The 27,757-nt window shown below is 45.5% G+C and overlaps 1 protein-coding gene across 1 annotated transcript; it reads left to right on the top strand.

Annotated features, from left to right (window-relative positions):
- The first annotated feature begins 10,392 nt into the window (after window positions 1–10,392).
- Window positions 10,393–10,914, top strand: LOC142775348 (uncharacterized). The gene has a single exon (XM_075876710.1). The coding sequence runs from the start codon at window positions 10,393–10,395 to the stop codon at window positions 10,912–10,914; it is 522 nt and encodes a 173-aa protein (XP_075732825.1).
- The last annotated feature ends 16,843 nt before the right edge of the window (window positions 10,915–27,757 follow it).

The following is a 27,757-nucleotide window of genomic DNA, read 5'->3' as shown; positions in this document are numbered from 1 at the left end:
GTCTGCCAAGAGCGCCACCTGATCACAGCTCGCCTCCAAGCCAGCAAGCCCTTCCTCTCGTGGGGCAGAGCGACGGGTCATCGAACGCTGCCGGCGGAGCTCCTCGTAGCTCGGGCACAGCGTGATGATTTCAGCCACTGTGCCTGGGTTTTTGGCAGGAAGCATCGTGAAGGCATCATCGTCAATGCCTTTCATGACGTTCCGAATCTTGTCTGATGCGGACATGCTGTCGTTGGATTTCTTGCACAAGTCCAAGACATCTTCAATGTACCTGGTGAATGATTTACCGGCCTTCTGAGCGATTTACCGGCTTGCAGCTTACGAACGGCAGGACGGCCAAAAACGTTGGTGCTAGCGGTCTTAAAATCGGACCAGGTTGCAAAATTGCAAACGTGATTGTTGTACCACAAACTTGCAACGCCCGCAAGGTAGAACACCAAGTTTGTCATCTTTCCGTCCTCGTCCCATTTGTTGGGGACGCTCGCGCGCTCGTAAATGGCAAGCCAGTACTCGACGTCAGTGCCATCGGCGCCCGTGAAGACGGGTGGATCACGGATCCTGGGCACACCGGGACAAGGGGGCGACACGGGAAGAGACGTTTGCTGAGAGGCGTCGTGGGACATGGTAGATGGCAGGGTACATGATTGTAGTTCCAAGGACATGGAAGGGGATGTAGCACTCTCCACCAATTTGTTAGGGCGTTTATTAGCTGGCACACAGCGAGCATACACAATGGCGACAGTAACGGCCAAGCACGGACTCCCAGCGCGAGCGGCATACTTTTTTTTGGGTAGACCCACTAGAAAGCACTTGAGAGTTTGACCCATTTCTGGGTTCAGAGGCTTCTCTACCGAACTAATAAAGCATATGTGCTAGAGTGGAAGCATAATCTTCAACGCACTTTGGACGCCGGCACTGCGAGAAGATTTTTTAGCGCACCGTGCCATTCCTCTTCAACCTGAATACAGCATGAGCAATCGGACCGTAGCCTATGAACGCCATCGAACACGTGTTGCACTATTGCGGGGCTTTCTTTGAGCTCATATGTATAACATGCACGCCGTACATTTGAACCTGAATTTTACAGCTGGCCCTATGACTTATACACTTGTGCAAAAAGGCAGCCTGCCATTTTATAATCGGTTTTGAAAATCACAAACCGGCGAAGTTCTGTCAGCGTTTATATAATTACTGCAAAGTAGACCACATTGCATTGAAGAAACAAAGTCGTTATAGTTATAATTAATGAGGTTACATAGTATTTTCTGAACGCACACTTGCGAACCACGTTTTCAGTGCGTGTCGCACGAACCGGATTGACCGTGAACTTACCTATTCACCAGGAAGGAACAAAGATGGCAGTGCGTCGGAATGGAGGGGACGCCTCTTCACATCGCCGCACAAGCACGGAATCGCGTTCGTAGTCTTCCAGCTTAAAGTGGCGACCGCATACGCGTAAATCCCGCTGCCGATCTGATACGGACGATCCGATGCGGTGCAGCAACTCGGTGCGCCTGCTGCCTTTCCCAGGCGCACGGTGTCGTATCTTCACTTGTCGCCAATAACGGACTTGCAGCCTACAACGAAACAAGGGTGATTCATGACGTCACCAGTGTATAGGTGTTCCAAGGTATCACAATAAACGCGTGATGCCCACTAGTTGCGCAGCTCACGTCAATATGGACCGTGTGGGATTGAAGCGGACAACGTTCGCCGTGCGCCGGAAATTCTAAAGCTTAGTTGTAAACTGCAATTGTCTTCCTTTTCTTTATAAAATTTTCAATCGAAATCAATTTAAACTGTTTAACAAATTACGATCAACGGTTGTTTCCTGTTTATTAGAAAAAAATGCATGTGCTGCGTGTTCAACAGCCAATCAGATCATCTGAAAACGATGACGTCAATAGGGCAGATCATGTCGCTTTGTGTGTCTGTAGTTGAAACGCGTTTGTCTGAGTCGCAGCGATCTGCAGCGATCTCGTGTGATTCGCAGCTTCAATGCTTTGTAATAAATTACACAGTTTACGCAGAAAGCTCAAATCGTCTCTAAATTGGCCTTGTTACTTGGTCTACCGGCCCAATGTGTTGATAAAAAATCGCCAAAACAGTTTCAGGATTCCTTTAACCTTGTGCAAATAGGCTACCTTGGCCTAGGCTCAATGGGTTATGCTGGCGTTGTACAACCGGCGACTGCAAGCTTTTAGTATTCAAAAACTTGTAGCACCCACTCGTTGGGCTCCACGGTGGATGATCGCCCATGCTGCTGAACAAAATTAGGACCGGCGTGCATAAATCATTCTCTTTCATTACCGACCATAGTGGCCCAAAGCGGGTACGCACCATTGACATAAATATTTAAACCAGCCAACAGAAACATTTCCTCACTTTCACGTTATTCACTCAAAAAAAAATTAGAAAGCAAGCCAAACCATATCTTCCTCCGTAGTAGCCAGGTGCCTTACTGAAACTCTCGGGGCTGGATACAGCGTAACCATAATGGTTAGCGGAGACCTCCTCCTTGAAGTTTGGGACAAAAAACATTTTGAAAAGCTAGACGGCCTCTCAACTTCCGGTGGCGTACCAAACACCGTAACGCCACACAAAAAAATGAGCACAATTCTCGGAGTGGTATCTGAAACCGACTTATTTGACCTGGCCGAGACTGAACTTTTGGAGGAGTGTAAGAGCCAAAATGTGGCCAATGTGCAGAGAACTATCATCAGAAGAGACAACAAGAAAACACCAATGAAACACCTAATACTAATGTTTGATTCCAGTAAACTGCCAGAAACCATTCAAACAGGGTACACGAAGACCTATCCAGGCCGTAGATACCAAACCCTCGTCGTTGCTTCCAATGTCAGAGTTATGGGCATGTATCTAAAAGCTGTCGTGGTCGCCAGTTGTGCACAATATGGAGCCCTGGGCCACGTGTCTGATAACTGCAATGAGCAGCCTAACTGCGTAAACTGTGATGGAAACCATGCCACGTATTCGCGTTCCTTTCCAGCCTGGAAGAATGAAAAGGAGATAACGCTGAAGGTGAAAGATAAAGTTCTTTTAAATAAGCCAGAAAACGAGTCTTACCATTTTATAGCCCAACATATGCTGATGTAGCATGTCAGGGGGCACCGCCGCACAAGCTCTCGTCACTTTTTCAGCCAACGCATACCGAGGGGGTGGTTGTGGCACTTTACCTCAAGGCGGCTGTTATTCCAAACTACTCCACCTATTCGCGAACAGAGACCAGAGACTCCTTGGTCTTGAGGTCTCGAGGCCTCGCTTCACCAGGCGAGTCCCAGAATTAGAACTGCCAGCTCACACGTGCGGAGATTCAGTGCCTCCGAGGAGGCAGTGGATATGTCGGTATCCTTGGTGTCGAAACAGCGGCGTGGCTCCTTGGACCACGCCTAGAAAACACAAAACCAGAGAACGGATCCTGCTGATGGCTGTGCTACTTGAATTCAAACTTACCACCTAAACAGCCACGCGCTTTTTGTAAAAACAGCACTACATTATTTTCACCATGAACACTCAAAATATACAATGGAGCATCAGGGGCCTTCTCAGAAACCTTGACATTGTCTAAGAACCCGTACATAAACACTCACCAAAAGTGCTCTTTTTACTGCAAACACACCTAAATACACAACACGCCAACTTTCTACGTAAATATGCTATTTTTCGAAAGGACCGTGATGATGCCGTGACATCAACTGTAGGTGTTGCCATCATAGCGAATCAAGATATTGCATGCACATACATTCAACTTCAAACATTGCTTGAGGCAACGGTTGTTGGAGCTGTGATTTTCGATAAACTGGTCACAATTTATACCTTTTACGTACCTCCGAACTATCACCTACAAGAACACGACTTCCAGTCCTTAATCAATGAACTTCCAGAATCTTATGTTCTTCTTGGAGATTTGAATGCGCATAGCAGACTACGGGGTCACTCTTGTTGTGACGCCCGCGGTCGACTGATTGAACAGTCTCTTCTCTTTTCTGGCGCATGTCTCCTGAATCGAAGAGAACCACCCTATTATAACCTCGCTAAGAATACATATTCCTCCAAAGACCTAAGCATAGTAATTCCAGCGCTTGTGCCCTTAATCTACTGGAAAGTCACCACTAATTCCAATAGAAGTGACCATTTTCATGTAGTTTTGAGCGCACTTACATAAACTGAATGCCTGCAAAAGTTCTCAAATGACTCATAAGCAAAGCAGACTGGGAGCAGTTTTATACTATCACTCTTTTCAGATGGCGCGACATATGTACTTTAAGTATTAGCTCTGCTGTCAACTACTTCACAGTGTTTTTGATTGATGCAGGAACAAAACGCATTTCACAAACAAATGGACACTCTGGAAAACGACCTGTGCCATGCTGCATTTCTGACTACCGAAATGCGCGCAAGTAGCAAAACAAAGCGTGGAGGCTGCTCAGCCAAAAATCGTGACAGCTTTTTTCAAATAGTATCAGGGCAGGAGAATGCTTCAGCAGATGAGAACAGAAATCTGAGAGTTTTTATCAGGGATCGATTCATATACACAGGAGGCTAAAGTCATGGTTGGTAGGGTAGCATGAAGACAACTACACCCCCCCCCCCCCTTGTAAACACACAGGGTGACACCTTGCGACTTCACGCAAACTTCCTCGGCCCACACTTCGAACTGCTGTCCAGCTCGTTGCACTATACGGATGCTTTTCAAAAATACAGAACTAGAGAACAAGAATTAAAAAGCAGAAACCCGAACACAAGTGTAGTACATACGAAGAAGACAACCAAGCTTTAAGCTTAGTTCAACTCCTAACATCAATAAACTCGTGAAACAATTCTGCCCAAGGTACTGATCAATTGGTGTACGTACTGTTGGAAAACCTACCACTCGAAACGCAAAAAACTTTCCTTTGCTTCTACAATGCTATCTGATTTTCTGGCGCTATTCCTACTTCCTGGAAAAAGGCTATTATCATTCCCATTTTGAAAAAGGGCAAGAACCCGGCTTCATTTTGCAGTTATAGGCCTATTGCACTAACAAGCTGCCTGTTCAAGCTTTACGAAAAAAATGATAAGCTGCCGACTTGTACACTTCCTGCCAACAAACAAGTTGCTCGACTGATTGCAGTGCGGGTTTTGAGAGGGTAGACTCACCACCGATCACCTTGTTCGTATCGAGGCACAGATCATAGGCGCTTTTGTCCACAAACAATATTTCAAGATGTATTTTGATTCAACATGGTGCGTTGGAATATTAAGAGACCTGTCTCACTTTGGGGTGCGTAACAGAATATTTAGCTTAATCGAAAGTTACTTGTCGAATCCAACATTCCATGTCCGAGTAGGCAGCGTTCTTTCTCAAACATTTGTCCAAGAATCGGGAGTGCAGTACAGTGGTGTAGTTAACTGCACACTCTTTATTATCAAGATGAATTCTTTGCACTTTTTCATCCCTCAAAATATGTTTTACTGCACATATGTCGACGACGTCCAGCTTGGTTTCAAGTCTTATATTCTGGCCATGTGTGAGCGACAGGCTCAGCGTGGTTTGAACAAAGTCTTCAATTGGGCAGAATAAAACAGGTTCCGACTAAATGCACACAAAAGCACGTGTGTCTTGTTCGGTAAGAAGGAAAATTAAAGGTAAGATAAACATGTGTTTTCCTCAATGCGATAATTCTTGTCAAACATCAAGCGTGAAAGCGATCGCGGATACGACTAAAATCATGTGGCCGGCGGTGCGCAGCGAGCGACTTACCAGCACGATGAAAGAACCGTGCCTGCGAATTGTCTCGTTGCTGTAAATATACAGATATATACATCACTCCTTAAGACACCGCGAACATTGGACACCTATCTGTTGTTCGTTTGTGACTATAAATAACGACGACGAACATTGCACGCGAGCCGCATGTCGCGATCACCGGTGGTTGTCTAGCCGTACTCCTCGTAAGCCGAGTGACGCCGTCAGCTAGCCGACACGGTAGCATCGGCAGGGCACCTGGCTGCTTCGCCGGCATTCCTGCATGAGCACCACCACTCTGTTTGTGTTTGCGGACTCGTGCGCCAGCACTGCGAACGTTCGTTCAGCTGACATGATCGAAACCAGCTGCTAATTCCTGTTCTCTGACTAGAGGGATGTTCAAGATTAGACGGATTCATATAAAAGACCGGTGCGCTTCAGAACTACAAACTAGCCCATGTAAATTTTCACGTTACGGTGTCGATGCTCATTGTTTTTAAGGCAGAGTAAAATTCGCCCACTGGCACTACATCGGAGTTCAAAATACTGTGCTATATATATACTATGGTTCATTCTCTGTAGTGTTTTTCGCGGGCAGCTAGGTTTTGCGGTGTTTTACTTCGAAATAATAGTATATATATATGTGTGTGTGTGTGTTGCATGACCAATATACTGCGTTCTTCTGGGCTGATTAAATTGAAATAAACATAAATACAGTCTCCAAATGGAGGGTCGCCATTTTTTTGTCATTCGTCTAGACGGTTCAACTGTTAGTCCTACTGGAGCATTCTACTTAGACCAACATTTAAACGAAGTGGATAAAGTGCTAGGGGGTAACAGTTGAACGCTTGCAGTTGCTCCCACAGTTAGACTGAAATTGGTTCAAAATCTGTGGCAGCCCATTTAGTCCCCTAAAGACCAATGGCATACCACACTTTAGTCATTTTCGGCTTAGAGTGTAGCATACCCGTCTTCAGCACCTACTGCCCTTAAAATGTTTCATCCTGTCCATCATCAGGCGTCCGCCTCTCTACGGGCACTTTTCACACTAGCCCCGTGAAAAGCACGTGGGAAAGCCTGTACATGGAATCGAAGGAATGGTCCCTCCACCTAAAGAGATTTTACATGAACTTTAAATTAATTTCTTAAAGTTACGCAGACAAGGAACACCTTTCACATTCTACAATTAAGCACATGTTTACAATTATTGACACGTCAAGTGCCACTGTGTGAAAAATTGGCAGATTTCGCGTACAGTGCGAATCGATGATATGCGAATCACGAATGAGAAATGTTTATTTATCACTTTGAAATCAGCACAACGTTACCAGGTGGAATTAAATGATGCCGTCAATGACTTCCGCGTCATGATTATCTTGTTTGGATGTGTCGTTCACCTTCGGCATCTATTCACGTCGCATGACACTAAATTTAGTATATGTGGAGCAAGCGCAATGGCCGCAAGCACGCTATGAGCGTAGTATGTTGTCGTGTTCCTAAATGACACGCATGCCAGGATTATCACGTTTGCACCAGTTATATATTTCGTCATTCATTGACGTCACGCAACACCAAATTAGGTACATGGGGAGCTATTTAAATGGCCGCCAGGGCATCATAAAGGCCAAATATACTTCGATGTAGCATTGACGCGCGCGCATGGTTAGCACAGCGACGCTACGTTAGCAAAATGCGAGCACTCTATTGTCTGACGCCAGGCGCGACCAGCGTCCATCGGCACGGCCCGAAGGACACCGGCACGAAATACAAAATGTTGCATTTTGCGCCGATGCGTTACCCTAGCAGCACTGCGCCTCCCTCGTTTTGTGACGGAGGGAAGCCGGATGCGCTGAAACGCGCATGCGTCAAAGCAACGCAGCGCGGAGTGCGCCGGCGTGTATATGGCAGGACCGGCGCCTCGCGTGTAATTGCGGGCACGACGTGACAAAATTAACGCCGGCAAGCACACGCACCGCGTTACGTCAAAATGTATTGGCGCTTTGGCTGTGGCATGTAGTCATGTTCTCACATGACACGCATCTCATGATTATCATTTTGCACCAGTCAAGTACCTTCGCAATTCATTGGGGTCCCGTAATACAAAATTTGACTTGTGTGGAGCTAGCGAAACGGCTGTGAGCGCATAATCAGTATGGCGTGTAGTCATTTTGTTACATGACACGCATGTCATGATTATCATGTTTGGATGTGTCATTTACCTATGCTGTCCGTTCGCGTCGCGCAATACCGAGTTTGGTACATGTGACGCTAGGTAAACGGTCGCGACCGCATCATGAGCGTCTCATGTAGTCATGTTGTTACATGACACGCATGTCATGATTTTCATGTTAGGGTTTGTCACTTGTGATTGCCATGCAATCATGTCATACCATACCAGATTTGCCACATGCCATATGCAGGACTATGAAATGCAATTCGTGACATTCATGACACGCATATCATTTCATGTTATTACAAGGCATATATGTTCTTCATACAGTCGTGTTATGCTATACCAAGTTCTGTATAGATAATATTATCGAAAGGCCAGAAGAGTTAAAAGATGTAGGCGGCTAGATGAATTGATAGATACGCTCAAAGTCGCCGAAGCTCGCTAAGAAATGCTTCGCAATTAAAAACTGCCTTTTATGAGACAACCCTACTCACTCCATGTGAGAGGCCTAGTGAAGGAAACCAGTGTGCCACTTGAACACCGTTTCATGGCTCCCGCAGTACGCTGCCACCGTGGCAGTGCCAGGTGATAAACTGCGAAGTGTTTCCTACAGGTTACAACGCAGGTGTCAATAGCACATATTCTGACACATTTTCTCGCACTACAACATAAATACACATGTCCAGAGTTCTTTAAAGACGCCTTGAAATCTAACACTCGTGCCTCGTACGCAGCCGTCAGCCCATCCTTTTTGGAAGCCGGTGTTCTGCACTCTGATACAGGTATTTTCACTGGCGAAGCTGATGCGATACTTGCGCCCGTTCGAATTCACTTTCATGAGTTTTGGTCTCCGCAACGGGGTGAAAACCTTTCAACGCCTCATCAACGACGTCTTGCGCGGCGTGGACTTCTGTTTCGTCTTCCTAGACGACATCTTGATCTTCTGCCGCAACGAAACAGAACATCACCAACACCTTCAACTGTTCCAGCGTCTCGACGAACACGGCTTACTCATAAACGCTCAGAAGAGCACGCTTGGCGCCCCCATCGTCACGTTTCTTGGTCATGAAATCTCTTCAGAAGGAACTAGATCCTTATCTCACCACATTCTGGCCCTTTAAAATTACACGCTGCCTGCCACAGCGAAAGACCTCCATCATTTCCTGGACATGTTCAACTTTTACAGGCGCTTCGTGTCTAAAGCGTTCACATATCAGGCCCCTCTCTATGATGCGCTTGCCGGCCAACGTGGCAACCATCTTGTCACTTGGACCTCAGCCTTAACGCAAGCGTTCGAAGACTGCAAAACTGCCCTCTCCAACGCTACGCTGCTCTCCTATCCCAAGCAAGAGGCGCCCCTGAGTCTTTTCACAGATGCCTCTAGCACCGCTGACAGAGCCTCTCTCATGCAGCGTGTGGGCAACAACTGGCGCCCCTTGGTGTTCTTCTCGAAGACACTCTCTTCCCCGAAGCCGCCCCCGCCTTCCGGCAGCATCGGCTTGCAACCTCGCCCCCTGCGGAGATGACCTGACCTGCCTGCTACAGAGAGCTTCTTGCCATCTACGAAACAGTCCAACAATTTCGCCACATCCTCGAGGCACAGCACTAGACCATATACACCGACCATAAAGCTATCACTTACGCGTTTTCCCAACGCCGCGAAAAACTTTCACCGGTCAAGCAGAACCAGCTGTCCTTCACGCTCAATTCACCACAGATATCCACCACATCAGCGGAAAGAAAAACGTCGTCGCCGACGCACTCACTTGCGTCTCGGCTGTCGAGCTATTAACCGTTAGAACCGACACCCTCGCCGAAGCTCAGAAAACGGACACCGAGCTCCAGCAGCTTCTCGAGAAGGGCTCTTCCGTTCAACTGCAAAAAGTCGCCATCCCTGGGTCAACGGACGCTCTCTACTCTACTGTGACATATCAAAAGGACGAGTGAGACCATACGTCCCTTCTTTGCATCGCCAAAGCCTCTTCAACCAGTTACACAACCTCAATCATCCCGGCATCCGAGATTCTACACTCCTCGTGACTGACCGGTACGCGTGGCCCTCAATGCAACGGGACTGCCGCACCTGGACACGCACATGCATTCAATGCCAGCGCGCCAAAATCACCCGGCACATCACGTCGCCACTCGGAGGATTCCCCCTCCCGACGGAACGTTTCCAGCACGTCCACATTGACATCATTGGCCGCCTACCACTAGCCGGCCCTCACCACTATTGTCTCACCGCCAACATCGTTACACTTGTTGGTCCGAGGCGTGGACATTCGAAACGATCACCGCAGAAGACGTCGCATCAGCCTTCTTCTCCGGCTGGGTTTCACGCTTCGGCACTCTTCGTCGAGTCACAACCGATCAAGGAAGGCAAATCGAATCTCAACTCTTCAGGCTCTTCGGGCTGTCCACCGTGTTCGAGCGTTCACGGACAACTAGTTACCACCCTTGCGCCAACGGGATGATTGAACGGTTTCACCAGCAGTTCAAGGCAGCCATCATGTGCTACCCTCACTCAACCTGGCTCGAAGCTCTCCCCGCCGTCGCTCTTGGTATGCGCGCAACTTTCAAGCCAGACATTCAAGCCACGCCAGCGGAATTCGTCTATAGGGAGCCGCTTCGACTATTTGGAGAACTCCTTTCCGCTCCGACCTCTGATGTAACCAGCTCGTACCCTGCAGACTTTGTCACTCGACTCCGTCGCACAATGGGCGAGCTGCGCGCGTCACCAGCGGCTCACTACACCAAGCCGACCCTGTTCGTGTTTAAGGACCTGGCGACATGCTCGCATGCCTTCCTCCGCGAAGACACCGTACGCACACCTTTCCCGCCGCCTTACTCCGGACCTTACAAAGTGATCTGTCGCGACGACAAAACATTAACCCTGCAAATCAGCGGAAAGGATGTACGCGTTTCCATCGACCACTTTATGTCATCATACATCCTTTCCCAGGAGCCTACCAATCTCGCACGCCTCCCGTAATTCACCGACAAAAGCCCGCAACGCCTAGGCTCGCACTCTACACCAACCGCCTTGGACGCCAGGTGCGGGTCCCCAAACCTCTTCAACCCTGACGGCTCCTATCTGCGTGGAGAGGGGGGTGGTGTGGCGAAATTGTTCAGGCGCCACTTCTGCGCCGCTTCTACGCCGGTGCGTCGCGGCGATGCCTCCGAACACGGGTACCGGCGATAAGAACACTCTCACCCGAAAGAAGCAAGAAAAACTGTGTGTGTGCCCCGATTGAGGGGCATTTGTAGTACAACCTTCATTGAAGAAAGTTATGTTATCCCACAGCCTATCGACAACAAATACCACATCATCCTGCAACGTTCGTCACCAGGGAACCACTTTTCACACATAAATCTTTGTTGACTCTCTTTAAAGAAGTTCGTACCTTTAATATCATATACCCGGGCATTGACCCGTAATTGCAAGAGTATAAACAAATGACACTCTTGTGCTAATGCCATACATGTCCACCATGTTTTCATTATCACTACCTTTCGTCATTCATTCATACACGCTTTTCACGACATGGTCATGATTTTATTACCCCTGCGTTTTTACCCGCCTTAGCGCAAATAATTTTCAGGCCCTTTTACAGCCGCTTATCACAAACTATGTCCACATCTCGAGTTCCATGAACTGGCGCTTTTTGGGGATCAACCGGTCCTTACGCCACGATTCACCAAACTTTATCATCTCAGTTGGCGAAGCAGGTGGTGCCGCCACCTGTGAATGCTCAAGAGAAGTAATGCGGCATGACGCAGTTAAAGGACGGCATCCTAGATTGCACACTGAGGCCTAGTCGTGAAGGCCATGCTTAAATTTTCTCGATAACACTGAAAGACCCTGACCAAGCGAGCAACGTAGAGTCACCGAGGCAGTCGTCTTCTTTTTCTTTTGAGCTCGTTGAAGTCGTTCCGCTTCCCCGTGCACCGACAATATTTAACCCCTGACTACTTCGAGTGTGACAGAACCAGCTTATTGAAAAAATAAAACTGCAGCAGTTAAACAGCGATGTAGAGGGGCAAGAATCGTGCCTTGATGGAGGGAAACTGAGGCTAGACCGACGTGGAACACCGGCACGCGTTCGCGGCTACGAAGCTTTTCGATCCACGTTGCTGAAGCGCAGAATGCGTGTGCATCGGGTTAGGTTTCCGGCGTGCACACCTTACTGAATATCTTCTTATTTGACTATCTATGCAGAAGCCCGTATTGAGTAGCAGTGTTAAGTTTGTGCTTGTTGATGTAATCATGCGCGATAAGCGATACGCTATGTCAGGTGTATGTTAAAAGCTTCAGTTAGCACAACAGTTAAATAGTGATCATGGGTGGTGGGCGTCGTGAAAGAGACGTGTCACTATGCGTCAACATAGGTGCAGCCACGTGAAACGGTGCTATAGCTGCGAAACGCCGATAGAACTTATATAGGCTCCGACATATCTCTACACAATAAGCACTGCTTCTGCGAAAACGCGCTTCATTTTTTTGTTATAGTGATGAATCCTATAACGAATAAAACACCCTGCAGTGTTCCTTCGTAATGTGCTGAAGCTGTATGATAAAGCGGGATCTGTGGTTACAGCCATTCCAATTTAAACCATGCAGGCACTGCTGCGTCTTCCTGATTATGAAAATGAGTGCATACGGGTAGCTTCACCCACATTGTTTATATGAATTACGAGAAAAAATATGATGAAATTGTACGCTGCCCAATATATCATTGAGCATGTTTATGACAGTGAGATTGGGAACCACGTGCAAGCGGTAAAATGACAGCGTTGAATTTCGCCCACAAAGAGTGGCGTGTACCGCGAGACGAACACACCGTAGGATGTGATAATGAAGACAAAGGTGCTATTTTTTCAGTGCCCCACAAAACTAATTTTTTTTCATCCAGGCAATTGATTGATTGATTGATTTGTGGGGTTTAACGTCCCAAAACCACCATTTGATTATGAGAGACGCCGTAGCGGAGGGCTCCGGAAATTTTGACCACCTGGGGTTCTTTAACGTGCACCCAAATCTGAGTACACGGGCCTACAACATTTCCGCCTCCATCGAAAATGCAGCCGCCACAGCCGGGAATCGAACCCGCGACCTGCGGGTCAGCAGCCGAGTACCTTAGCCACTAGACCACCGCGGCGGGGCCATCCAGGCAATGGTGGACTTGCACGTGCGCTTGAACAATTGAGCGTTGATTCTTCTGTTTTACAGTAGCAAGAATTACATGAGATATCCTAAGATAACACGACAGATATCATAAATGCGAAGAAGTATTTACAAACGCAGAGCCTTCCTAGTTAATTTAGATGACATTTATCTGGTGCTAGCAGGTTGCAGATTGCAGGATGACCGTGGAGCTTTTTCTGCATTTTGCACCTGCCTTTGGTTTCGAAAACAAAATATCAACTCTCGGATTGTTTTCGGTGACCTTGCAGTTCTGCAAAAACTCCAAATAGATAACATTCCCTAGAGCGTCGCATGTTCTAGACGCAAGTAAAAGCCAGCGAGCACCACCGACGAACGCTTGTCAAGGGGAGATGAAATGCGCCGATCATATTCAAACGCGAAATAAACAGATGGGGAGAAGTAGGCAGCAGCAGAAGGTGCAGGATTAGAAGCCGCTGCATTACTGGCAGAAACTCCGGCATTTGTTCGGCCGGGCTTAGTCCCAAACATTTTATCCTTCCAGACTGCTTATAACTTTGTAGGTGTGACTCACACCATCATTCTTGCGATCAAGTTGGCGCGGTTGCGTTATAATTAAAGGGACCCTGAAACAGTTTTTTGAAGTTTTGTTACCGTTAAGGCTAGATAAACATAAAACCATTTGCCCCACAAACTCGCACCACACAAAAAGTATATCACACCCTCCTTCTCGATTCTGCAGTGCCTCCTAAACTTGAGAAATTCTGACATCACTGGTATGGCTCGAAATCGCAGATCTCAAGAACGTATTTGACGATTTGAGCTTCGTCTAGTAATGAACACCAATATTACCAGTCGGCAGGTTGTGTGCAGTTGTGGAGACTATAGCGGTGTAGGCTGGGAGAGTCTACATGCACCTCAATCGCTCGGGAAAACGGGAATGCAGGTATAACGTCCCATATGACGTCCATTCTAAAATGATTGGTTTTGACTGGCTACAAGGCATGTCCGACTTTGAGGTCACTTAACGAAAAAAAAAGAAGGAACGTTCTGTCGACATCATGGCTTGCTTGCACTGTTTCAAGTTATCTGACGATCGTGTGGTCGTCAGCCAGACTGCGCAGTTTGACAACTTGGTGGCTTGATTGTAATTCGCTTCATTGGGCCTGGTACCTCACCTTCCTCTGCGTTAAACTAATTCATACGGCATCGTACTTGATCGAAGAGTAATATTTATTGAAGCTAAAGTCCTGAAAGCAGATAAAATTATAAGGCACGCCGTAGTGGAAGACTCCTGTAAATTCAACGACCTGGAGTTTATCACTGTGCGCCTAAAGCTCAGCACATAGGTCTGAAACATATTAGCTTCTATCGAAAGTGCTACCACCACGATTTCAACCGGAGACCTTCGGATCACGTAGGATTAGCTTCTATCGAAAGTGCCACCACCACGGGTTCCGCCCGGAGACCTTCGGATCACGTAGGAACCATAGGAACCAAGTGAAGGCCTGTCTCACAACACAGTCAGGTGTCTTGCCATCCTGGTGCATAACCTAGTGGAGTACAGGTCACTGGTCAGCACATTTGCTAAAACAGCGAAAAAACATTCGCTCAAGACGGCACTAACGACATTTTATCAATAGACATTTTTCAAAATCCAGCGCCACCTATCGAACAAAACCAAAAACACCTTTTTTTGCCATGTCTTCTTCACCCAAGGGACGCGCATTGTCGTACCATCGAAACATGGTACACGTACTGCAGGAAAGCAAGCGATGTCCGTGTGCGCATAAGGGAACGCTGACTGGCGCCGCTGGGTCAACACAGCCTCCCACCTCGCACGAGTGAGCAAGATATGGCGGAATAGCAATGTTGGCGAACTGCTTTGGATAGTCGCGGCTGGCGTTTTCCATCACCGCCACTTTCGCCATCTTTTTCACACACACAGAGACACAGAAACGTATATATATATATATACATATATATATATATATATATATATATATATATATATATATATATACATATATATATATATATATATTTGTGTGTGTGTGTGTGTGTGTGTGTGACGTAAGAAGGCAGGGATTGGTAGGAGAAGTAGGAGAGGAATAAATTAGAACAGAAAAAACATGAAGTATGAGCCAGGCCACGTCACCCAGTCATCGTAGCGTCACACGAGCCGACAGTATGAAGACCTGCCTGCTCCTTCATCAGTCACTCATCATCGACGCAGTTCCCCAGAAGGCACCCTGACCATACATTGACTACCGAATCATCGCCTAGAAGGACAACGACCAGCACCATGACAGAACCATCGGCTGACCTCGACATCTCCAAGTACACCGAATCAGCGGACGACGGACGCGTACAGGACTGGTTCAACCTATTCGAGGTTCACGCCACCACTGCATCCTGGTCGGAACGGGAGATGATCATCGATTTCACTGACTACATCTCCGGTGAGGCATTTAAGTTTTACCTCACCCACATCTTTGAAAATGACGAGTCATGACAGATGATCAAAGAAGAGATGATCGCCCGTTTTAACTACTACAATAAGGATTACCTTAATATCAATCATGTGGAGACAATCCCACTCAGTCGCCACAGTTCCCGCACCTTCCTTAAAAGACATAGCTTTTTATCAGGTTTCTCTTCTGCACAAAAATCCACATTTTCAAAATCGTCTTTGCAACATATGACGTGAGACGTTGCTCACCCTACAGCTGCCCAGCATACTTCGTCTCGCATACATGGTCCACCACCTGGCTTTCTACAACGCAGTTCTTCTAATGCTCCTAATAGGCACTATCTGTGTCGCAAGGAGCTGACGCAAGGGAAAAATACCAAACAACACCATGACAACTTGAAGAGTGAAAATTGGTCTTCACGCATTGGAGCAGCTTACTTCCCATCTTGGACACTTGGCCCACTTCCTTGTTTTTCATCACTTGGCTCTCTCGTCGCTCACACTTCTACTATGGTCGGGATAGAGCTATGGAACTCCGAATATACTCAGACAAGCCCAGGGTCAACTGTCCACATTCATGCGTGAGAACAGCGTATCTCCTAACTGGCGGACACAGAAAAACAGCCCCAAGTAAAATCTGACCAAACCAACCCTTTCGCAGTGTCGCCGTTGAGTTCCCAGCCACCTGAGAGCTTAACCAACACAGAAGGCTCAGAAGGATCAACTCTCAAGCCCTGCCCTGTGCCAGGAACATCCATTAGGAATGTCGTTGCAAGGGCGTCAGCAGATTTTTCTGCCAATGCCGGCGCACTATCTTTATTGCCTGACACGAATCGTGACACCCTAACTAGTATCAACTATTTGCCGGTCACATCCACCTACAAAAAAGCGGGCTCATGTTTCTAAAGGATGTTCACCTCTTCAGATAGTGCAACATCAGCAATGCCAACAGAAGCAACAAGAAGAGGCCCAACAGCTAAAACGGGCACACCAACAGGGACAACGAAGAACTAAAGCCACATCGCAAGCATACTTGCGGCTTAAAGAATGTCGTGAACAACGATCACAAAAGAAAACACTGATTACGCATCTGAGCCAGCTTCGCAGAAAGAAAAGCCAAGGCACTTTTCTGCACCAGCGTTCAAGATTGTGCCGTCGGTCTGAGCATCGGCACCATCGCCGTCGAAAACTCCCTAAACGCCACAAAACAACCGCTTGTACTCTGCAGGTATACAAGGAGCGCCCAATCAGCCAAGATCAACGGGCACGGAAACTTTATGCAAAACGTTTGTATCACTCACGAGGAAAAATGAGACGTTAACAAAACTTTCCGCCCCGCCGCGGTGGTCTAGTGGCTAAGGTACTCGGCTGCTGACCCGCAGGTCGCGGGTTCGATTCCCGGCTGCGGCGGCTGCATTTTTGATGGAGGCGGAAATGTTGTAGGCCCGTGTACTCAGATTTGGGTGCACGTTAAAGAACCCCAGGTGGTCAAAATTTCCGGAGCCCTCCACTACGGCGTCTCTCATAATCAAATGGTGGTTTTGGGACGTTAAACCCCACAAAAAAAAACTTTCCATCCTGCAAGGCGTTCCAACCACGTTCATTCGTCGCAAGAACGCCGGCTGCGCTTCATCTGCTTCCACGCTCAAAATATGCTTACGTTGTCCAGATCGTAACAGCCAGCCTCGCCCAGAGCCCTACTTTATAACCCCGGATCGCTGCCCTCTCCTGTTAAGTTTTTGCGATTTTACGGAACTTTAATGTGATTGGAACTACAGGTCATGTGGACATTTTTTGTGGTGTAAGATTGCTTGTTCATCATGTATGGTATTATGTAATGTGCGCATTCTTTCAGGGTGAGGGGGAATTCTGTGACGTAAGAAGGCAGGGATGGTTAGGAGAAGTAGAAGAGGAAGAAGTTAGAGCAGAAGGGATGCTTTCAATGCCGTTTGCGATTATATTCAGGCAACCAAGCGTATACCTTTGTGATCTTCAATCAAAAAAGTATTATTTATTACTCCCCAGGGCAGAGTGAAGTAAACGCAGCTGAGTGGTAATCATAACACCTCAAATCTCACAATTGCTCAACTTGATTTCTTTCGTTTGCTCTTTTTATGTTTTTTTTACATTTTTCTTATTATATTACCAATTCATTACACATAGTTAAAATGATCACAGAAAAACTGCACTACACTTTCTTGGCCAATCCCCCTGAGTGGGTATGAGTCATCACCCCAGGGAAACAAAAACAAAAACAAAAAACAACAAACATGGAGTATGAGCCAGGCCACGTCACCCAGTCATCATAGCGTCACACACACACACACACACACACACACATATATATATATATATACATATATATATATATATATATATGTGTGTGTGTGTGTTATCTGCTAGATCTCATTAACATTGTGTCAAAACACGGAAAATTGAGCCCTTAGATATAAACTCCCCCCCCACACACACACACATATATTTATATATATATATATATATATATATATATATATATATATATATATATATATATATATATATATATATGGGGGGAGTTTATATCTAAGGGCTCAGTTTTCCGTGTTTTGACACAATGTTAATGAGATCTAACAGATAATAAAGCCAAGGAATGTATAGGGGAAGTTATTAGAACCAATGTATTGTATATAAGAACAAAGAAAAGTGGGGTGGAAAAATAACTTGACGTCCGCAGAAATTGAACCTACGACCTCCGAATAATGCGTTCGAGGCTTAAGCCAAGGAATGTATAGGGGAAGTTATTAGAACCAATGTAATGTAAATAAGAAGAAAGAAAAGTGGGGTGAAAAAATAACTTGAGTGAGCAGGAATCGAACCTGCGACCTCTGAATAACGCGTTCGAGTATGAACAGGGTCGTCTGCGCGCGCGTTTATCTCGTGAGCGACCAAGGAGGGGGATGCGCTTATGGTGGCCGCTGCCGCGCTATCTCGGCAACAATCAGCAAGCTGCTCTTGAGCCCATATATAAGTGGTTATAACAGAAGAAAGGAAGAGAGAAGTGCCGACCCGTAACTGTCTCTCTTTACGAAGACACCTCAACAGGACAGCACAGCAGGTCGGAGCTTGTACGGGCTGCACTCTCAAGACAAAAAAATATGCAGACCTCACGCAACGGGAGAATCCATGATATGCGATGATGAGGAAGAACCTAAATTATGCCTTATATTACTTCCATGTCATGATTATCATGTTGCGCCTGGCATTTTCGTTCATCGTCCATTCACGTCACGTAATATCAAGTTTGGTATATGTGAAGCTAGAGAAATGGCCACAAGCACGCCATGAGCATAGCATGTGGTCATGTTTTGCATGACAAGTATATTATTATTACCATGTTTTGATGCGTCATCTACCTTCGCAGTCTATTGACGTCCCGTGATACAAAACTTGTTATATCTTAATATAGTGAAACGGCCGCGAGCACGCTATGAGCGTAACATATAGTCATGTTTTCACGTGACACGGATGTCATTAATATGTTTTTGACGTGTCATTCAACTTCGTCTTTCATTTTTTCATGTCACGTGACACCAGATTTGGTATATTTGAAGCAAGTGAAACGGCCAAGAGTATGCAATGAGTGTAGCATGTAGTCATGCTTTACATGATACACATGTCATGATTATCGTGTTTGGAAATGTCATTTGTCTTCATCGAGTATTCACGTCACCTAATACCAAATTTGATATCTGTGAGAATAGCGATACTGTGGGGAGCACGCTATGAGCATGGCCTGTAGTCATGTTTTACCTGAAAAACATGTCATAATTATCACGTTCGAATGTTTCATTTACCTTCCTCGTCTATTCACGTCACGTAATACCAAATTTGGTACATGTGAAGCTAGCGATATGACTGTGAGCTCACCAGGAGTGTGGTGTGTAGTCATGACTTACATGACATGCGTGTCACGATTTCCACGTTAGGGTCTATCACGCGTTCGCCATGCAGTCATGTCATACCATACTAGTTTTGGGATGTGTTATGCGAATGAAACCACCGCAAGAGCAGCATGACTATAAATTGTAAATCATGACATTTATGACACACGTCATGCATTTCATATTAGGACTAATCAGTTGCCCCGCCGCGGTGGTCTAGTGGCTACGGTACTCGGCTGCTTACCCGCAGGTCGCGGGTTGAAATCCCGGCTGCGGCAGCTTCATTTTCGATGGAGGCGGAAATGATGTAAGCGCGTGTGCCCAGATTTCAGTGCACGTTAAAGAACCCCAGGTGGTCGAAATTTCCGGAGCCCTCCACTACGGCGTCTCTCATAATTATTCGGTAGTGACTGGACACGGTGGCACCGAAAGAATGCGGTTCGCTGACAAACCTTTGCTTTTTGCTGTGCAGTTGCTCGGCCTCCTGGGCACTGCGTACTGCAGTGAGCATACCATTGTCGAGGCGGCTAGGCATCAGTCCGGGGATTTTTACTGTCATGACGCTGGGTATCAGCGTTTGACACCGCCCATCAGACCACCACTTCATTCTACGTCACCAAGCGCAGAAGCCGGCACGCAACCTTCGCATGGAGCGACACCATGCCGAACCAGTATAAAGGGTCATCCTTTGGAATGCGCTACCACTGGGCACGGCGGCACCGAAAGAATGCGGTTCGCTGACAAACCTTTGCTTTTTGCTGTGCAGGTGAGGAAATTTTACGGCAAGTGTTTCCGTTCAAGCGATCCTTTTCTGGTAGTGCTGCTGTGCCCATAGCTGTGTTACTTGCTTGATATTGCTGTTATCTGCCTCGGGAAATTACTGCTTTTATGGGGGGGGGGGGGGACATTGAAACTAACCCCAGTTTCGACACAGCACTAATATTAAAGCAGCTTAGGGAAATCGCAGCTGATAATAAAGATATAAAAGAAAATCGCCTGGTAGATATTCAAAAAAAGGTGGACGCTGTGTCAAACCTTGAAGGAAAAGTCACTCCATGTCAGGACCGGCTCACGCATATGAACCAAGTTGTTCTGACGCTTGAAAGGAAAATAGAAGATTTAGAGAAGCGCAGTAGAAGACCTAATTTGGTAATTTTTGGGCTACCAGAACCAGAGGGTGAAAACGGTGGATCCCTGGAAACAGCCGTAAATAAAGATATCTTTCAAGACCTTCTCGAACTGGAACCAGTAGCGATAAAACGCATTCACAGATTAGGTCGTCCATCTCCGAATAAGAAACGACCGGTCATCCTGAGACTGCTCGATACGAGAGATAAAACATTTATTTTTAAACAATGCCACAAACTGAAGAACACTCCTATATCTATAAGTGAGGACTATTCGCAGAAAGTTCGTGAAGTTAGGCGGAAGCTTTGGGCAAGTGCGAAGGAAAACCGGGAGAGAGGGGACAGTTTCCTTAGCTTTTGACAAATTGTACATCAATAAAGTGGCGTATGTTTGGAACGAGGAAATAAATGATAGAGTTGCTGCTCAAAAAAACGACAAAAAAAATTCACGCCGGCCAATGACCCGTCGTCACGCGCAAACGCTAAGGTAGACGCTAGTTTCGCCGACTTCCAAGGCAATGTTTTAAAGATTCCGTGTTTTGAAATCAACCGTCCATCCTAGAGAAACTCGATTTCAGCCAAAAAAAACACCAGCGTATCGTCAATTTCAACGCTCGTAGCGTAGTAAACAAGACAGATATACTTGAAATTCAACTGCTACGGCATGATCCACACATTGCAATCATAACAGAAACTTGGCTACGTAGTGATATAACAATCGAACTAGTCTTTCCACCCAATTACAAAGTGTTTCGCAAAGATAGAATGAACAGAGGTGGGGGTGTGGCCGTTCCAGTGAAAGATCAGATAGATGCTACGCTTATGAGTGACACTCCCGACCTGGAGTGCTTATGCGTCAAGTTATCATGCTGGGGCCATTGCTTCGTGTTGTACGCATGTTACAGGCCACCTGACGCTACTCGGGATTATTTGATTAAACTTCAAGAGCACATGTCTTCTTACCAGAATAAGAAAATTTTATTGATTGGTGATCTGAACCTGCCTGGTGTCAATTGGGAGCTCCTCCAAGCAAACAATAAGAGTGATGAAAACGCTAACATTATTTTCGACATTATGCTGACACATGATCTGATCCAAGTGGTTAATGAACCCATGCGTGTGCAAGGGACATCCTGTTCTGTATTAGATGTTGTATTTCTAAACCGTGCATTTACTGAGCATATTGTGTCAATTGAGGATGATTTATCAGATCATTTCCTCGTTGCGGTTTTGGTACCCATTGTCAAGATTGCTGTTCGCAAAATTCCCAAAACCATATCTATTAAAGATTATTCGAGAGCTAATGACGCCAGCGTCTTTGAATACATGGAAACCTGTCTCACGGGCTTTTCTGATAGTGGCGGTGAAGTGAGTGCTCTGTGGGCAACATTTACTACAATGTGCAAGCATTGCATAGATACATTCTTACCTACTAAATCTAAAAAAGTAAATAAAAGTACGCCATGAATGACGCATGGCAGAATGAAATTGAAGCGCAAAATCAAACGAATAAAGAAGAAACATGCGCGTACGGGGATTATTAGTGCGCGTACGGATGTTATCAGTGAACTACAAGACAAGCTAGCATGCGCTGTACGTGATTCGAAAGACCTATATTTCACTGCAACATTGCCGAACTTTATAAAGAACGCGCCGGATAAGTTTTGGGAATACCTAGGCGAAAGCAAGAAGTCTGTCACGGAAATCACAAATAATGGAACCATTATTATCAACTTGAATGCTATCGCACAACATTTTAACGATTATTTTCATGGCGTATTTACCAGTGGTAGTTCAGGGTTATCTTTAGACTCTGTAGTGTTTCAACGCCCTGAGGCGAACTTCCTCTCCTACAATGGCATTGTGTCTATGTTGTTGAACTTAAAAACCAAAACAACTCCTGGCCCTGACGACATCCCAAATGCGTTCCTTAGGCGATACGCCGAAACTATTGCTAAATTCCTGGTTGTGTTATTCAGTGAATCTTTGCTATGTGCAAAAGTACCTAATGATTGGAGGATGGCTCGAGTTGTCCCAGTCTTTAAGAAAGGCGATTGATCGTTAATACAGAATTACCGCCCCATATCACTGACGTCAACATGCTGCAAATTTTTCGAGCACATAATCGCAAGTCGCATTAATGAATTCTTAGAAGAAAAGTCAATACTAACCACTTCTCAACATGGCTTCAGAAAAAGCTGCTCGACTATCACACAATTAGTTATTGTAATTGATTCATTTGCTAAAAGTTTGGATGCTAACGGCCAAAATGATGCTGCATTTTTGGATTTTAGTAAAGCTTTCGATAGGGCCATTCACGAAAAATTACTTCTAAAGCTAAGAAACATTAAGCTTCCTGACATCTTAATTTCCTGGATCGGAGACTATCTGAATAACCGTAAACAGTATGTTTCAGTTGATGGACACAACTCGGGCTGTCTACCAATTACTTCAGGTGTGCACCGGGGCAGTGTCTTGGGTCCATTACTCTTTCTTTTATATAATAATGACATCGTCACCGTCGTCACACCTGGAACACAAATAAGACTTTTTGCAGACGACTGCGTTGTGTTTCGTACAATTAAATCTGTGGATGATCAGAAGGGACTAAATTTCAGCTTGAATAACATATCCTTGTGGTGCGAAAAATGGGGCATGGCTGCAAATACCGATAAAGCAGTCTCTCTTCGCATAACGCATAAAAATAATCCCCTCAATCACGTGTACGAAATGGGGTCGGTCTCATTAAAACAAGTTGATAGCTATAAATACCTTGGCGTAACCTTCACTGCCAATTTATTTTGCAACCTTCATGTAGAGAACACATGCTCTGCTGCATTCCGCAAACTAGCTTACCTGCGACACAAACTTAGAAATTCTCCTTCAAACGTTAAGTTACTCGCCTACCTAACATATATCCGCCCAAAACTACAATATGCCTGCGTAGCATGGGACCCGTATACTAAGCTCAATATCAACAAACTTGAGAGAATACAAAGAAAGTCGGTTTGTTTTATTTATTCTAAATACAAATGTTCGAACACCTTGTTACAGCTAATGTTGGCTAATGAGATTCCTACTCTTGAATCAAGAAGACAGAAGTACCGCTTAGATTTTTTACATAATCTAACTGACCACAAATTCACCCTCAACTCTTCGCTTCATGTAAGCCATTTTTTCACAAGGCAAACACGGCACCATCACTCTGATGCATTAACACCTATTTATGCTAGGACAGACACATATAAGTTTTTATTTTTTCCACGGACTATTTCAGAATGAAATTCTCTGCCCGCACCGTAGAACTCGTGACGATGGGTGATATGTACCTTTCTGTACCTTTTTTTATGTGCCTACTATCACAACTTTGTTAAGTTCATTTGAATATATTTGTATAGGCATTTATATATTAGTGTGTATATATATATGTGTGTATGTGTGTGTGTATGTTTGTATATATATAGTGTATGTATGTATGTATGTATACGTGTATATATATATATATATATATATATATATATATATATATATATATATATGTGTTAGTGTGTGTGTGTGTGTGTGTGTGTATAGACTTTGCTACCTGTGTCCCGGGAGCGGACGTTGTACTGTTGTTCAGGGTGCCGCCAGAGGCAATAAAGTGTTGTGTATGTTGCATTAGAACACTGTCTGTTTTGTCGCACTGCGCTAAACGTCTTATTAGTTGAGCGCATGCGGAGCGGTGCGCTACATGCGAGTAGGTGACGGAGTCGCGGCCCTGTGGCTCTCTAAGCGTGAACCCGCGGTGATCATTCGCTGCAGTGAGTAGCGGGACACCATAACGTGAACTAAACGAGCTGGCAGCTGACCAATAATTCCTCTCATACTACCTGAAGGCAGCAAGTCAGCCAGAACGAGATTCTCGCTTTCAATGTAGGAACAAAGTGTCGATTTATTCTGAAAAATCGGGTGTTGACTTAACATAGTGTACTGACAAAAATTAGTTCATAAAAAGATTTTTGTAGGTTTCACTTGTGAAATTTAGGGTTACTGTTAATACAAAATTGCTTCTATAGATGTCAAACTGGAGCACAAAAAGGACATCTGTTTGGACTACTTTGCTTTAGTGTTAGAGCCACAATACACAAGCAGATCGGGTGCGGCGATGGCGTAGTGGTTAGACCATCCGTCTCGCATGCAAGAGGTCAGTGGTTCGAATCTGGGTGCCACGCAGTTCCCAACCGGAAAAAAAAATACGCGTGTTGATGGAACTGAATTAAGAGGCCTGGGGTGCGGCCTCACCGGTAACCACCGCCGGGAACGCACTCCCTCACCAGAGAAGAATTGGCCACCCTGGTGCAGTATCTGGCCACTACCTCCCACATGCATACGTCAAATAACTCACGGCCCTAAGTCCCCAGCAGCTGCGAAGCAACTGACTATGGCGGCGGTCAGATCTGCAACGCAGCAGAGGGTGCTAAGAATCTCTGGACTACATGCCGCCATTGGAACCTGAACATGGCAACGTTTAACGATAGAACTTTATTTAGTGAGGGAACTCTAGCTGTACTATTCGAGGAGCTAGAGGGTGTTAAATGGGATATAATAGGGCTCAGTGAGGTTAGGAGTACAGATGAGGCCTATACGGTGCTACAGAATGGGCACGTCCTTTGCTATCGGGGCTTGGCAGACAGAAGAGAACTGGGAGTGGGGTTCCTAATTCACAGAAACATAGCTGGTAACATAGAGGAATATTATAGCGTTAATGAAAGGGTGATAGGTATTGTAATTAAACTGAATAAAAGATACAAGATGAAGGTAGTACAGGCTTACGCACCTACATTCAGCCATGATGACGCTTCAGTTGAAAGCTTCTATGAAGACGTTGAATCGGCAATGAGTAAGGCAAAAACACAGTATACTATAGTGATGGGCGACTTTAATGCAAAGGTAGGGAAGAAGCAGGCTGGAGACCAGGCAGTAGGAGATTGTGGCATCGGCACTAGAAACGCCAGAGGAGAGCTACTAGTAGAATTCGCAGAACGCAATAATTTTCGGATTTTGAATACCTTCTACCGAAAACGAGAAAACCGCAAGTGGACATGGAGGAGCCCTATTGGCGAAAATAAGAACCAAATAGACTTTATAATGACCGCACACCCAGGAATCGTGCAGGATGTGGAAGTGGTTGGCAAGGTACGATGCAGTGACCATAGAATGGTACGGTCTCGAATTCGCCTAGACTTGAAGAAGGAACGACAGAAACTGATACGCAAGAAGCCAATCAATGAGCTAGCAATGAGAGAGAAAGTACAGGAATTCAGAGTGTCGCTGCAGAACAGGTACTCGGCTCTTAGCGAGGAAACCAACCTTAGCGTAGATACCATGAATGATAATCTGACGAGTATCATTACGGAGTGTGCAGTGGAAGTTGGAAGCAGGGTAGTTAGACAGGACACTGGCAAGCTTTCCCAGAAAACGAAGAACCTAATTCATCATCATCATTATCATCAGCCTAACTACGTTCACTGCAAGACAAAGGCCTCTCCCATGTTCCGCCAGTTAACCCGGTCCTGTGCTTGCTGCTTCCAATTTATACCCGCAAACTTCTTAATCTCATCTGCCCACCTAACCTTCTGTCTCCCCCTAACCCGCTTCCCTTCTCTGGGAATCCAGTCAGTTACGCTTAATGACCAGCGGTTATCCTGTCTACGCGCTAGATGCCCTGCCCATGTCCATTTCTTCTTCTTGATTTCAGCTATGATATCCTTATTACCCGTTTGTTCCCTAATCCACTCTGCTCTCTTCTTGTCTTTTAAGGTTACACCTACCATTTTTCTTTCCATTGCTCGCTGCGTCGTCCTCAATTTAAGCTGAACCCTCTTTGTAAGTCTCCAGGTTTCTGCTCCGTAGCTAAGTACCAGCAAGATACAGCTGTTATATACCTTACTCTTAAGGGATAGTGGCAATCTACCTGTCATAATTTGAAAGTGCTTACCGAATGTGCTCCACACCATTCTTATTCTTCTAGTTACTTCAATCTCGTGGTTCGGCTCTGTGGTTATTACCTGCCCTAAGTAGACATAGTCTTTTACAACTTCAAGTGCACTATTACCTATCTCGAAGCGCTGCTCCTTGCCGAGGTTGTTGTACATTACTTTCGTTTTCTGCAGATTAATTTTAAGACCCACCTTTCTGCTCTCCTTGTCTAACTCCGTAATCATTAGTTGCAATTCGTCCCCCGAGTTACTCAGCAATGCAATGTCATCGGCGAAGCGCAGGTTACTAAGGTATTCTCCATTGACTCTTATCCCTAACTGTTCCCATTCTAGGCTTCTGAAAACCTCCTGTAAGCGTGTGTGTTTATATGTAATTATGTGTGTTTATACGTGTATGTATATGGATATAGATTTGTCTGTTTATTTGTGTATGTATATACATATGTATGCTTTAGTTTTGTGTACAATTATGTATGCCCGTCCTGCAAGGACCAGGTCGTGGTCTGCAGTATGTACTAAATAAATAAATAAATAAATTAAAATAGTTTTGGGCCGTTAAACCCAACATATCAATCAAGACTAATCAGTTATGCTCGTCATACACTCATGTTATGGCGTACCAATTTTTGTATAGATACCAATATTGAAACGGCCAGGAGAGCTAAAAGTCGTAGGCAGCTAGATAGATAGATAGATAGATAGATAGATAGATAGATAGATAGATAGATAGATAGATAGATAGATAGATAGATAGATAGATAGATATATAGATAGATAGATAGATAGATAGATACTGCCAACTCACCGAAGTTTCCAAAGAAATGCTTCCCATTTTAAAATAGAGCCAAAAGTGTACCAGGAGGGTCCACCCACATATAGATGTGGTTTACACATAAGAAACTGCCACCAGCGGCGACACACGACGTATAGATCTTAGTACCAGCATGCGCTGCCCACAGGAGGCGCTTGTCTTCATGGCTGTCAATACGCACGAGCCTTGTTGTGCTCATATACTGACACCATGCCGCAGAAAACTTGGTTAGTTACCAAGTGCTTGTTATCTACAATTATAATTGCTCCTAAATATACAATCCTAGCTTCTTAAAACATTCGAATATGTTGCTATCGCATTCAATACTTCTCCCTTTTGGCAGATTTGTGACTTTATTT

This window comes from Rhipicephalus microplus, chromosome X (genome assembly GCF_043290135.1).
Source record: "Rhipicephalus microplus isolate Deutch F79 chromosome X, USDA_Rmic, whole genome shotgun sequence".
NCBI classification, from domain to species: domain Eukaryota; kingdom Metazoa; phylum Arthropoda; class Arachnida; order Ixodida; family Ixodidae; genus Rhipicephalus; species Rhipicephalus microplus.
This window is presented reverse-complemented; position numbering and strand designations above follow the sequence as displayed.